The following is a 14,285-nucleotide window of genomic DNA, read 5'->3' on the forward strand; positions in this document are numbered from 1 at the left end:
GGTCACAGGTTGGAGGACAGCCTCAGCAAGCAGTGAGACGCATGAGCCTCGCGAGACCATGTGTCCAAATAGAAATAAGATAGAGTTGGGGTTGTAGCTCAGAGAGAGAGTGTTCCTGAGTTCAGTCTCGAGTACCACACACACAAAAAAGAAAGTAGAAAAGCAAACATTGGCTCCCACAGCCAGGCCAATGGGGCTGGGCGTCCCACAGGGAAGGTGGGACTTGGGGCCACAGGGCCGGGAGCCTCACACTGAGAACTCCTTCCCCCACCATTGGTCCTTCCTCCTCTACGCAGACAGGTGACAGTCCAGCCACTCTGAACAAATCCTGTGTGACATCATGCGACCTCACCATTCTGTGTGATGTCACAGCTGGCAGGAGCTGCTGGCCTCTGCTCCACACTCCAGTTACCGTGAGCAGCAGACAGGAGGCAGTCAGCTCCTTACAGTAGCCAAAGTTGTTCCCTACTGGGAGTATAACGGAGAGGGCCAGGGCAGCTGGGACAGTCCCAGCATGAGAGACAGGTGGGTGACCATGTTGTCCGTTCTTGGGGCAGGTAGAGCCCCGGGCTTGAGCCTTGCAGGCGGTCCTGCCTTCCGGGCGTGGCCGGCGGGCACCCGTGCTACCTTAGCTGTCCTGCCTTTCAGGTGCGCTTGATCCTCACCGGCTGCCACGATGCGCTATGCACCGGAGATCAAGAAGTCCCCGCCACAGCTGCTGAAGAAGTTTGCAGGTAACAAGGAAGAGACCACGTGGGGCCTGTTCTCAGCCTCCGGGCTGAGGGCCAGGGGTACGAGGACAGCTGTGTTTTCACAAAGGCCTGGGAAGACACTGGGAAGTCTTAATATTTGTTAGAACAACAGCTGTGCCCGAGGTTTCCCAAGCAGTGTTAGGTAGAGCAGTACAACTGTGTCCAAGGAGGGTCAGGGTCAGAGACCTGTCTCCACTGGGTGCCCCAGAGAATCTTCAGCTTCTTGGTAATTCTTGTTCCAGGTGTGACTTTTAAAATTATTGTTTAGGAAAAGCATTTCTCAGCAATGAAGCTCAGCCCCCCACCCAGCGGTCATCTGGGAGTCGGCCTCAGACACTGGTCCCTTGAAAGACTGAAGACACTGTTGAAAGGTGACCTTGTGGAAGGCACACTGGGTGGACAGTTGGTTGTGCTCTTAAGATCAGGCACGGGGACTTGTAGAAGCGCTTGCCTGGGAGGCGCACGGGCAAGTAGCATCGTGCCCCTCGCTGCTCAGATCCGGCTGCTAATGGACTGTTTCCTCGCTGAGCGCCTGTCCGTGCCTCAGTGTTGTAATAAACCAAGTGGAAGGAAAAGAAGTCTGGCTTTCTTGGTTTTGCTCTGACCGTAGCTAGGGACCCTGAGGGAAGCCACCTTTGCAGGTGCCCAGTGGGGGCAGGCAGGCCCCTGCCGTTCTGGAAAGCCTGTGGAGGCCCCTCAGCCGTGGCCGGGGTTCCCTCACGCCAGGCGCAGCATCCCCTTGGACAGCCCGGGGCGCCCAATGCTTGTGGTTTCTGACCAGGACGCGGGCCAGGCACCGTGGGGGCTGCACAGAGAAGGCTACCGAGCGAGCAGCTGGGATGGCCGGGAGCCAGCAGACTGTGCAGCTGGCTGGCAGCGCCACTCTAGAGCCACGCCAGGGCCCTCGTGGGCAGCCCCTCCAGCTCTCTGCTCAGGGTTGTGAGCTCCAGGCTGGCATGGTCACAAGCAGGAGGTTTGGCCTCCACGGTGTGGACAGGACGCAGTCTAGTGTCCACCCAGCTCTGCCAGGGGAGCCTGGGCTGCTGGGCCGGCCCCATGTCCCTGCTCCAGGTGTTGGCCGGGTGGGGAGTCATCCCAGGTGGAGAGGTACCCCCAGGCCTGAGTGCTTCTGGGGCAGGAGGATTTTCTCTTTGGCCATGGCAACGCCATGTGCTTCCTGGTGCGGCCGTAGCCTGGCGCAGGACGGGCCGCTGCTGTGCCATCTCTGATGTGGCTGCTTCCTGGCTCTCATTCTCCCCGGCTCCTCAATAACTGCAAAGTGACCACGCTGGGCTTTGCCAGCCCCGCGGGCCTGTCCTGCTTCAGGCTGATTCAGGTGTTGGTATTGTTCAGGGGGGAGGTCTGGAGCCATGGTGGGGTCACGGCAGGGCAGATCCTGGCAGCCTGCAGCCACAGGCCCTCTGCGCGGCTGTGGGATCCTGCCCTCAATGTGTTCATGGCTGCAGCACACGGAGCCTCCAGGTGTCCCCCTCCACCCGCCCCGGCCATGGACACGTCCCTGTGAGGCCCTGGCATCGGTGGCAGCCCTGTCCTGTGACCATGGGGCCTGGCACTGGGGAGTAAGGACACGTGGCCTTGATGTGCCCAGTGGTCAGCTTCCAGGCCTTCCTGCTGGCCTGGCCCCAGAGACTGTACACTTCTGGGGTGCTGCTGCTGGGGATGTGGCCTCCACCCAGAAGCACTGGAGTCTGATTTCTGGCCCAAGGTGATTCTGGGGTGACAGTATTTGCCAGTCTGCAGTGGGAATATCTCGGGATGGAAGGAGGAGAGGGGTGAGGAAGCCCGGGCTCTGCTGGAAATCATTTAGTCTGAAGGGCTGAACGCTAAGGGACGCAAACTCAAAGGTCAGAGGTGGGAGCCGCGCTGGCCGCAGACGCCCGGCCCCTCCCTCAGCAGCCCGCTGCATTGTGCCAGGCAATTAACACAGCATTATTTTGTTCCGAAATTCAGTTCACTCCAGATCTCAGTTTCAAACCAGGTTGGTATGATGCGTCATTTAAAGGATACCAAGAGCCGCCCCGCAGGCCTGGGGCTGCTCGCCCGCCCTGGGCATGGCCCGCCTTGCCGCGATGCCAGAGCTGGTGCCCGCCCTTTGCAGTGTGTGACATCCCTCTGTATGACATCTGTGACTATAACGTGTCCCGGGACCGTTGCAAGGACCTCGGGTGCTGCTTCTACAAGGGCGTCTGCTACGAGAAGGCAGTTCCTGGTGAGTCTGGGCCCCCTGGGGTCCGTCTGCTGGGGGCAGCCTTCAGCTCTCTGGTCGTGTTACCCAGTTCACTGCATTTGCAAGGGTGTGGACTTTGAGGGGTGTCCGGGGGCCCTGAACCCCAAGGCCAGGTGGCATGGACGGAAGGTGGGAGGGAGGCTGATGTCTTCCCTTGGAGCCCCGCCATTCTGGGGGTGTCTGCTGGCTGTAACTAGCCTGTGAGAAGCCACTGTGTGTGGCCAGGTGGGTGGCGTCCAGCCAAGGACAGTGTGGGGTTCTCTGGAGACACTTCACATCACATGGGAAGCCAAGCCCCGGGCCTGAGCTCAGGACTGGGACGCTGAGGGGCCATGAGTGTGGCTGCGGGCAGGGGAGCTGCAGGAAGGTGGCCGCAGAGGCTCCTGGAGGAGCCGCGTCTCTGGAGAAACACCTTGGACGCACGTGTCAGTGGTGGTGGCCACTGGCCAGTGTCCAGCCAGGTGCTGTGTATGACCCCTGTTCCTCCACTGCCCAGACACATCCTCCTGTAGTAGAGTTTTGACTACTGTGCTTCAGCAATTTCCTAGATATTTCCAAACCCTCACAAGTTCCGCTTGAAGGTTCATATCCTCCCCTGCCCTGGGTGCGGCCCTTCTAGAAGTGGGGTAACGGCGCTTAGAGCTGCCCGGTCACAGCACACCTGAAGACCCCTCCTGGGAGAGGGCTGTGTGCGTGGAGGGACGCACACGCCCTTCTGCGTCCCCAGAGGCTGCTCCCTGGCTCCTCCTGCCAGCCCCATGGGGCTCAGGAGGCCGGCGAGCCCCGGTGACCCAGTACTTCCACGCAGTGACCTGCCGGCTGCCCAGGCCAGCTCCTCGGGGCCAGGCCTCAAGAGGGAAGGTGGGCAGGACCGTGGCTGCTCGAGGCACACACCGCTTCATGGTGAGTCTGAGGGAGAAAGACGACGTGTGGCTTCCTGAGAAGAGGCACAAGGATGTCCGAAGGAGTCCAGGGCCATGGGTGTCGGCGCCTCCCCGGGGACCTCCGCCTGCGGGGAGCGGCAGCGCGACTCTCCCCACTCACGGCTGTTGTCACGGAGGTGGCAGTCCTGCCATGACGTCCACCCTCTTAGAGTGTATACTGCGGTGGCTTCCAGTAAGTCTACAGGCATGGCAATGACCACTACTGTCTGCTTCCATCCCCCCCGACACCTCGCATCCCCGGCAGGCACTTACCTCCCCAGCCCCGGCAGCCTCGGCCTCTCTGTGCGTGCATCTGCTCTGGTTTTTCCATGTAAATGCAAGCACGCACTGCGGGCTTTCACTGAGATGCGTCTCAGGCTCAGCCATGTTGTAGCGTGTATTCTTTTTTTTTTTTAAATATATAGTGCTGGGGCCAGTCTGTCTGTGAGCTGCTCGCCTAGCCCCAGCCTCACTTCAGTGTTTTTAAGCAGTCTCATTAGGTGGCCTAGGCCGTCCTCAGCCTGGACCCTTGTGCCTCAGTCTCCTGAATACATGCACAGGCTGTGCCCCCGGCCCAGCTCTGTATCCCTTTGATGGCCACGTAACTTCCCATCGCATAGATTGCCACATCTTACGTATCCGTTTAGCAGTCACGAGCACCTGGGTTGTTTCTACTCTGGGCGGTTTTGAACGCCGCCGCTCTGAACGCCGGTGTGCAGGTGTCTGTGTGGACATATTTTCATTTCCCTTGGCCATATGTCTAGGAGTGGGTTTGTTGGGTCATATATTAACATTATGTTTAAACTTTTAAGGAACGTCCCGACTGTTTTCCAAGGTGGCTACTCCATTTGCTGTCTCAAGGGCTCCAGCGCTCGCTGTTACCTCTTTCTCTGTAGCCATCAGAGTGGGCGTGGAGTTGTTTCTCAGTGCGGTTTTGACTTTTGGTGACTGGATGAATACTGCTGCTGCGTGTCTTTGCATGTGCTCACTGGCCATCTGTATATTTTTTTATTGTAAAAAGCCTATTCCAATCCTTTGCCCAGCTTTTAGTTGGGTTAATTACCTTTTATTATGGAGATCTCAGAACTCTTTATATGCTGGAGTTTATTATTGCAATCTCTGCATACTCAGCATATTTATTTATTTTTCTTATTTTTTTATTTTTATGTGGATCATATTGATAATGGCACACATTCCGACCGCTTACCCCTCCCAACCACTTCATTCCCCACCACGTGTGTGCTTTGCCTTCTTCACCCCTACAACGTGTGTGCTTTGCCTTCTTCATACCCCACCACACGTGTGCTTTGCCTTTTTCACCCCTCACCACGTGTGTGCTTTGCCTTCTTCACCCCTCACCACATGTGTGCTTTGCCTTCTTCATTCCTCACCACGCGTGTGCTTTGCTTTCTTTATTCCTCACCACACGTGTGCTTTGCCTTCTTCATCCATCACCTCATATGTGCTTTGCCTTCTTCATACCCCACCACGCGTGTGCTTTGCCCTCTTCACCCCTCACCACGTGTGTGCTTTGCCCTCTTCACCCCTCACCATGCGTGTGCTTTGCCTTTTTCATCCCTCACCATGCGTGTGCTTTGCCTTCTTCACAACTCACCACGTGTGTTTTGCCTTTTTCACCCCTCACCACGTGTGTGCTTTGCCTTCTTCACACCTCACCACGTGTGTGCTTTGCCTTCTTCATACCCCACCACGTGTGTGCTTTGCCTTTTTCACCCCTCACCACGTGTGTGCTTTGCCTTCTTCACCCCTCACCACGTGTGTGCTTTGCCTTTTCTCTTATTCTCTTGGCTGTCTTTCGCTTTCTTGCTGGTATCCTTTGAAGCATAGTATTTTTAATGATGTTCATTTTATCTACTTTTCTTTGGCTGCAGTGCTTAGGCGTCTTATCTTAGAAAGCCTAGCCTAACCCAGGGTCACAAAGATCTATGCCTATGATGTGTTTAAGAACTTTTTATCTTTGGTTTTTTTTGTACTGGGGATGGAACCCAGCGGCATTCTACCTCTGAGCCACACCTCCAACCCTATTTTTTATTCTTTATTTTGAAACTGGGTCTCACTGAGTTGCGGAGGTCCTCACTATGTAGCTGAGGCTGACCTTGAACCGCGATCCTCTTGTCTCAGTCTCCTGAATGCTGGGATTACAAGCGTGCCCACCACACCTGGCTGAGTTTTTATCATTCTCACACTTAGATCTTTGGTCCACTTTGAGTTCACTGCCTTATTTGGTGCAGGGAAGGTATCGACTTCATTGTGTTGCACGTGGGTGACCAGTTGTCCCAGCACCATTTGTTGAAAAGACTTTTTCCCCAGTGGATAGAAAAGAACTGACAGTCTACTCTTCTTCCCCTTTTGAAGGCATCCTGGCCGAAATCAGTTGCCTATCAAAATCAGAGTGGTTTCTGGACTCCCAGTTGGATTCCACTGATCTTCATATATACCCCTAGATAACACCCCACAGTTTGGTGACTTTAGCTTTGTAGTAAAATTTGAAATTAGGAAATGTGAGACTTGTACCCTTTTTTGAGATTATTTTAGCTACGATAGGTTCCTTGCATTTTCTACATAAAAAGCCTGTGGTATTTGGCAGACATGGCATTAAGTCTGTAGGTAACTTGGGAGTCTTGCTAGCTTGGCACAATATTAATTTTTATGACCCATGAACAAGAAATGTATTTCTATTTAGTTAGGTCTTTAATTTCTTTCAGTTCTATTTTGTGGTTTCATTGTACCAATCTTGAGCTTCTTTTGTTAATTTCTAAGTATTTTATCCACTTTGACATCGTCATAAATGAAATTTTTCTATTTCATTTTCATATTGTCTAGTATATTGCCAGTATATAGAGATAAGAATGATCTTGCATATCTGTGTTCTGTCTGGCAGCCGTGTTGAATTTGCTTATTAGTTCTATTAGTTTCTTTAGGTGAGTCCTTGAAGTTTTCTATTACAGATCAATGTCATCTTAAAATAGAGGTAGTTGTCTTTCTTCCTTTCCAATCCAGATGACTTAAATTGTCTTGCCTAGTTTATCTAACTGGAGCCTCCAAATATACTGGTAAGCGGGGTGGTCAAGCTATCTAGACGTCCTGCTCTTGTTCCTTGTCTTAGGGGAGCTTTCCTGCTGTTACTCAAACTGAGGGATCTTAAATTGGTGTGTCTTTAAGTTTGCTGATTTTGTCTTTTTTCCCTTCCTTCCTTCCTTCCTTCCTTCCTTCCTTCCTTCCTTTCTTTCTTTCTTTCTGTTTGGTGGTACTGGAGATGTAACCCTTCTCTGGGCCACTCCCAGACCTATTTTATATTTTTATTTGGAAACAAGGTCTCTTAAGCCAGCGAGGTTGGCTTTGAACCTGTGCGATCTTCCTGTCTTGGCCTCCCAAGCGCGGGGATTACAAGTGTGTGCCACCACGCCTGGCTGATTTCTTCTTTTGCTGCCAAATCTGCTGTTTAATTCCTTTAGTCAGTTTTTCATTTCTGTTGTTATACTTTCAGCTCTCTCTTTTTCATCTATTTTCTACAGTTCTAAAAACCACATGCAGGGCCTCATACATTCTAGGCAAGTGCCCTGCCACTAAGCAACATCCCCAGCCCCAGTTCTAGAATTTCTATTTAGTCATTTAAAAATAATTTTGATAGCCGGGCATGGTGGTACACCCTTGTGATCCCCGTGCCTGGGAGGCAGAGACAGGATTGCGCAGGTTCGAAGCCAGCTTCCACTAGCTTAACAAACCCTGTTTCCAAATAAAAATAGGTCTGGGAGTGTAGCCCAGAGATAGAAGGCCCCTGTTCCATCCTCAGTACCACACACACAAAATAATAATTTTGATCACTTTATTGATATTCTTTATTTAATAAAAATATTCTGATATTTTAGTTTGTGTATGTGTATTGGGGGGATACTGTGGATTAAACCCAGGGGTGTTCTACATCTGAGCGACACCACTAGCCCTCTTAACTCTTAAACAGGGTCTCGCCAAGATGCTGAGAGTCCCAGTAAGTTGCCAAGGCTAGCCTCGAGCCTGTGGCCTTCCTAGGTTACAGATGTGCGCCATCATGCCTGGAACTTTTTTAAAGATTATTTTCTTTGGTTCCTTGGACATATTTAAAATAGCTGGTTTGAAGTCTTGGTCTAGTGAGGCCAATATTTGAGTCTCCTCAGGGATTGTTAATGGCATTTCTCATGCATGTGACCATACTTCCTTATTTATTTGTATGTTTCATGGTTTTGCTGCTGTTAAAAACTGGAATTTTAAATAATATAGCATAGCAACCCTGAAAATTAGGTTCTTCCACCTCCTCTTTACATCACTGTGTTTATTGTAGTTATTATTTGATGTTTTTTCTGACAAGTCTGTATTCTCTGTGGCATGTGGCCATGGAGGACTTTGCTTGGTGAGCAGAGCGATCAGCTAATGACTGGACAGAAATTCCCTAGATTCCTGGAAACAAAATCTATTTTTTGCTAAGGGCTGTGTGTGTCTGTGTGTGTGTGTGTGTGCACGCGCGCACACACGTGCGCGCGCATGTGAGCATGCGTGCGTGTACCTACATGCTCAACTCCAACCAGGTAGTTTCTGACTCTGCCTTAGCCCTCACTTCCTGCCTACCCGACGCCTCAGCCCTTTCCTGGGCCTGTCCGGCCCTGGGCATGCCTGTGGCCTTCTAGGCCCCCTGGGCCGTGTTGTGACTCTTTAAAGCCCCCTGTGGACATCTCGCTCCCAGGTTTCCCTCTGCTGGCTTTTCAGCTGGCCTTTGTTATCTCTGCCTTCACTAGTCGAACTGCACTAGGTCAAACGGGAACAGACCTTGAGCAGGTCTTCCAGGACATCTTGGCTCATGGTGGCTGCCGGCGCTGGTTTTCTTTTTAATTTTTTCTTTCTTTTCTTTCTTTTTTTTTTTGTGGTGCTGGGGTTTGAACGCAGGGGCATTCTACATTCTACCTCTGAGCTATACCCCCATCCCTATTTTATTTTTTATTTGGAAACAGGATCTTGCTAGGTTGCTGAGGGCCTCACTGAATCGCCGAGGCTGTCTTTGAACCTGCGATCCTCCTGACTCAGTCTCCCAAGTATTGGGATTACAGATAGGCGCCACCTCGCCAGCCACGGCTGCTTGCTCTCAAGCTCCTATGGAGCTGGAAGATGTCAGGAGAGGTGGGGGCAGAGCAACGTAAAATGCCCAGAGCTACCAAAGCTACCTGCTCCACCTGAGACTCAGCACTTTAACCTGAGTAAACAGATTTCTGCAAACTTTTAGTTAATTTCTAGACTTCTGCGAGGTTTTTTTGGATAATTTTTTACCAGTCTTTCTGGGTTAGCGGGGTCTCCCCACTTTGCCATTTTTTTTGCTGAGACCAGCCTGAAAATTAATTCTGGGCCTCCTGAGTTTCTGGTCCAACAGTATACAACTGAGGAGAATCACAACAGGACCCTGTGCTTCTTCCCAAAAGGGCCATTGTCCTCCCCATCTCAGCACAGATGCCACTGCCAACATCCAGGGCCTTGCGTGGGCAGCCTCTGTGAGGCCTGGGCTTCCCAGCGTTGATGGCTGCACGTGCCGTGTCCCCCGCGTGTTCTCGGAACATGTGGCGGCCCTTCTGAGGCCCTGGCCCGCGTGGTGGTTTGGCATAAACTGCCATCATTTGCGTTGTCACTTGTCATTTGTGGTGCTGACGACTTGATGCTCTGCCCCAACAGGTGGGTGCGGCGGGTGTGGAGAATTGGCCTGTGGGTTGTGTCTCTGTGGGCTCCTGTCCCCCAGGCACTTATGGGACATAGGGTTTTTTTCTTTTGGTGGTACTGGGGATGGAACCCAGGGGCATTCTACCTCTGAGCTCCACCCCCAGCCCTATTTTTTATTCTTTATTTTGAAATGGTCTCACTGAGTTGTAAAGGCCCTAAGTAGCTAAGGCTGTCTGCGAACTGCAATGTTCCTGTCTCAGCCTCCCAAATGCTGGGATTACAAGCGTGTGGCACTACGCCTGTCTTTGCCATAGTTTTTAAAGAAACTCACTATCTGGGACTCTAAAAGCAGAAACAGGAACCTCCAGAAGGACTCTGAGTTTGCTCTTTCCATCTTCTCCATACACGGGCGTGGGGGGCTTGGATCCCGGGCAAGCCTCAGAGCTGGCCGGCCGCAGTCTTTGGCAGCTGGTTAGTGTCCACCAGCATAGTGCAGACTGTGGCGTGATGGCCCTCCAGGGCAGACCCCTGCTCCTGGGGCACTTCAGCCCGCCCTGCCGCTGCCCGTCCTCTGAACGTCTTCCCAGCAGAGCTTTGCGTATCTGCTGGACATCTTGTGCAGGCCGCCCGCGTGATCACACACTGCCTGGTGCAGAACAAGCTGCCTGTCACTGACAGGGACGTGCGCTGTCCCTGCAGCGCCTTGCCTGCTGGGGTCTTGGTGGGACGCAGGCGTGTGGGTCTGGGCCGGCAGGGGGTTCCCTGTGCTTTGGGTGGGCACATCACGCCTGCGTGGAAGCACACAGTTGCCATCTCTTCGTCCTTCCAGCTTTACTAAGTGGGTGTGTGGGTCGGGCTTTCCCTCAACTCGTAAGGTCTCGCACGTCGAGAGGTCGGGCCACCTGCAGGCAGGGTCTGGGCAGCGAGCCCACACTTGGGCTCTCCCTGTGCCCTCAACTTATCTTTCATTTCTTTGACATCGTTCTCGTTCGCGAGGCAAGTGAACCTTTGTGCTGTGTAAGTTGTAGTATTCTGTGACAGGGTATTATGAGTTCTTTGTGCACATAATTCCATGTTATGAAAACCTTTCACCAACTTCTTAAATTGGCTGGTTTGAAGTGCACATTGTGTTAAGGCATAATCTGTATCATTAAAAATATGAACTTGGGGAATTAGCATTAGATCTTTCAGAAAGAACTGGAATTAAAAGAGAAAGACTTGCCTTCATTCCTCAGCCTTGATTTAGGGCATGTTATTTAACATGTCATTTCTGCTAAGTATTTGACTTCAGGTCCTTTGTGGGACTTGCTGAAATTTCAAAACTTTTGTTTAACTGCATTGGGGAGATGTTATCAAGATATTCTTTAAAGAAAATAACTTTTTTTTCAATTGCTACTATTTCTGAAAGATCAGCCATAATGTTTAGTTTCTGATAAACCACGCGTATGGTTTGTAGCCTTGTTGCTGGCCGGACAGCATATGAGACACTGTCTCTGCCTTTGGGAGCCAATATCAAGCACACGGGAAGGTGTGCGACAGTCCAACGTGGAGCGGTGATCAAGTGTGTGTCTTGCAATCCTGAATTTATGTCCTGAGCTAAGACACAAAGTCATGCTACAGAATGAATATTCCCTGGAAATCGAGAATTGGGGATTTCCTCCTCCTCCTCCTCCTCCTCCTCCTCCTCCTCCTCTTTTCTTCTTCTTTGTGGTACTGGGAAACCCAAGGGCATTCTCTGAACTACACCCCCGGCCCTTTTCTAAACTTTTTGCTTTGGGCTGGATGTGGTGGTGCACACTTGTAATCCCAATACTTGGGAGGCTGAGACAGGAGGATCGCAGGTTCGCAGCCAGCCTCGGCTACTTCTGCAACTTAGTGAGAAGCTGTTTCAAAATAAAAAGTTAAAAAATAGGGCTGGAAGTGTAGCTCATAGTTAGAATGCCCCTAGGTTCAATTACAAGTATCTCAAAAATAAATAATTTTTAAATTTTGAAACAGGGTCTTGCTAGGTTGCTGAGACTGCCTTTGAACCTGGGATTCTCCTGTCCTGGCCTCCTAAGTCCTGAGATTACAGGCGTGCAGCACCATGCCTGGGTAGGGGTTATCTTCTTAACATTTACTTCATTTCTACCCAGCTGACTGATCCTCCAGCATCACTCGGACACTTTCTCTGAGCGGGCCTGAGGCCGTGCTCCCCTCCGTTCTCTACTGTGTCTAATTATCCCAGAGCTCAGTGGCGTAGAGCAGGGACTCAGCAGCTTCGCTGGGGTTAGGCTGCGTGTCTCAAGAGTCTGTGTCACCTGCAGCCTCGACGGAGGAGTCTACTTCTGGGAAGGCTGGCTTTGTGGCAGGGGTTCCAGATCTCTAGGGGAGCCCTTCTTTCTCAGCCAGTGACCTCATGCATGGTGACCGTCCCTCCTCTGGGCCGGGGTGGGAGCACAGGGTCTTTGTGACCTGGACGTGGAAGGTCCTCTCTGGCATGTCTCCTGTGCTCAGAGTCAGCCCTAGTCATCTTGGGAGCATTTCTCGGGTGTAGAGACAGGGCGGCAAGAGTGTGGGATTAACCTGGAGAGCCGAGGCCAGCCTGCCTCTTTTCCCATAACCAAACCTCCAGGGGTGCCTCCATTTCAAGAAAGAAGCCAGCCAGGGCAGTGGAATGCAGCCAGCGGCTCACCAATCACCACCGTAGAGAACATGAGCCTGTTTTCTGACAACCACGCAAGCCCAGGTCTCCTCTCCCTCTGCCTCCCAACCACTGAGCACCCGCTGGCTTCTCACCATGGCTTCCTGAGGTCGCAGCAGTCTGAGGGCGGCCCTCACCAGCTGGTTGGCTTCAGCCCTCTTCAGTGTTCTGGCTTGTCTCCACATAAAGGATCCTCTCAGTCCTGGGCTTCCAGAGCAGCGAGGGGACTGTGCTCCCTGCCGGGAGGCGGCGCACTCTGCAGCTGTGCTTTACCTTCTAGCTTTTCTTTTTTTCCTTAGTACTGGAGACCTGACCCAAGGCTTCCTGTGTGCCAGGCAAATGCCCTACAGTAGCTGCGTCCCCAGCCCCTGACTCATCTTGGTTGGATTAAACTGTGCCCTCCCCACACATGAGCGAAGCCCGACTCCCCGGATGCTGTAAATGTGACCTCTTAGAAAGAGGGTCTCTGCAGATGCCATTAGTTAAGACGAGGTCGCAGGGGAGAGGGTGGGCCTAGCCAACAGGACCTGGGAGAGAAGCAGAAGACAGACTCGGGAAGGGAGGCAGTGATGGAGTTCCAGCCACAAGCAGATGTGAGCCAAGATGGCCTTCCTGCAGTTGCCGGACACCGTGGAGGAGTGAGGACGAAGCGGGCGTGGAGGACACTGCCCGCCCTGCAGACTAGAAAAGCAACCAGAGAACTGTAAGGAGAGTAACAATGACAGGTTACCTTGTGCACTGTCTGCCAGGCGCCATGCTAAGAGCCTGATCCGCATCCACTGTTCAGGAACCCTCCCAGCAGCCGGAGGCGAGGAGGCACGGCCTTCAGAACTGCGGAGAGAGCCTGCAGGGCCGGGCGCGCCGGCCTCTGGAGGGATGACAGGGCGCCTGAGTCCTCCACAGTGGAGGCCGGTCACCATCTGCCTCTAATCTGGGTCTGGAAGTTCTGCCACGGGCTAGTCTTAACTGAGCTAGCTCTGGACCACCCGTGAAGACCTGTCGCTCGCTCTGGGTCAAGAGTCCTGTGTGGGCCTTTTCTTTTTCTTTTTTTTTTTTAATTTCTTTTTTTTTTCTTCTTCTTTTTTTTTTTTTTTTTTTTTTTTTTTGCGGTACTGGCGCTGGAACCCAGGGGCATTCTACCTCTGAGCCCTATTTTTTATTCTTTATTTTGAAACAGGGTCTCACTGAGTTGCAAAGTCCTCACTAAATGGCTGAAGCTGTCTGCGAATCAGGATCCTCCTGTCTCAGCCTCCCTGATGCTGGGATGACAAGCGTGCCCACCACCCCATGTGGGCCTTTTCTAACTAATTAGAGCTGCACCCCGCAGGCGTGTCCTAGTTCTCCCAGGTTGCATGCCCGTGGAGCGTCCTAACTGCGCCTGCGCGCGTGTCTTGCAGTGTACGTGCAGATGTTCTCTGCCCTGATCATCCTTGTTGCCGGAGCCCTCATCATCACCATCATCTACAGGTATGTTGAGCCCTGTAGCCGGCCTGCAGGGCGTCAGGGCGGCGGGCCGAAGGGCGGCACACCCCCTCTCTGGGCCCGCTTCCCAGGGCTCTTGCTGGTAGAGGTGGTGCCCGCATCAAGGGGGCACCCTCCAGCCTCTGCAGCTGTGGGTGCCAGGGCTGCCCTCCTGTGCGGGTGCAGCCAGCCCAGGGTCCCCTGGCTCACTCAGGAGGCGATGGGGACTGGCCTGGTGTCTCAGGCCTGGGGCTGTGCTCCGACCCCGGGGTTAACCAAGCCTGTGCCCTGTAGTGCGTGACTCACCGGTGAGACGTGAGGATTTGGGCGGCTGAGAGCTAAGTCCCTCCTTTCCTTTCCCCGGAGGAAATGCAGGCTCAGGAGCCACAGCGCCGCTCACTGTTCAGGACGGGGCTGGCACCAGCATCCTTGCTCTGGGCCAAGCGCCCACTGCCACAAGCCCGCTCCTGTGACTCAGGCCACTGCTGGGGGATCTCTGCCACGTTGTCCGCCAACAAGGG

At 52.8% G+C, this 14,285-nt stretch overlaps 1 protein-coding gene across 1 annotated transcript; it reads left to right on the plus strand.

The window, feature by feature from the left end:
* Nucleotides 1-676: 676 nt before the first annotated feature.
* TEX29 (testis expressed 29) lies at nt 677-14,058 on the plus strand (the record flags this gene model as incomplete). The annotated part of the gene is made up of 4 exons (XM_080689506.1): nt 677-734; nt 2,872-2,982; nt 13,701-13,770; nt 13,857-14,058. 4 exons carry the CDS (start codon nt 677-679, stop codon nt 14,056-14,058), a joined length of 441 nt encoding a protein of 146 aa, XP_080545632.1.
* Nucleotides 14,059-14,285: the final 227 nt, after the last annotated feature.

The sequence above is a fragment of the Muscardinus avellanarius genome (genome assembly GCF_963383645.1).
Source record: "Muscardinus avellanarius genome assembly, chromosome: 2".
In the NCBI taxonomy this organism is placed as follows: Eukaryota; Metazoa; Chordata; class Mammalia; order Rodentia; family Gliridae; genus Muscardinus; species Muscardinus avellanarius.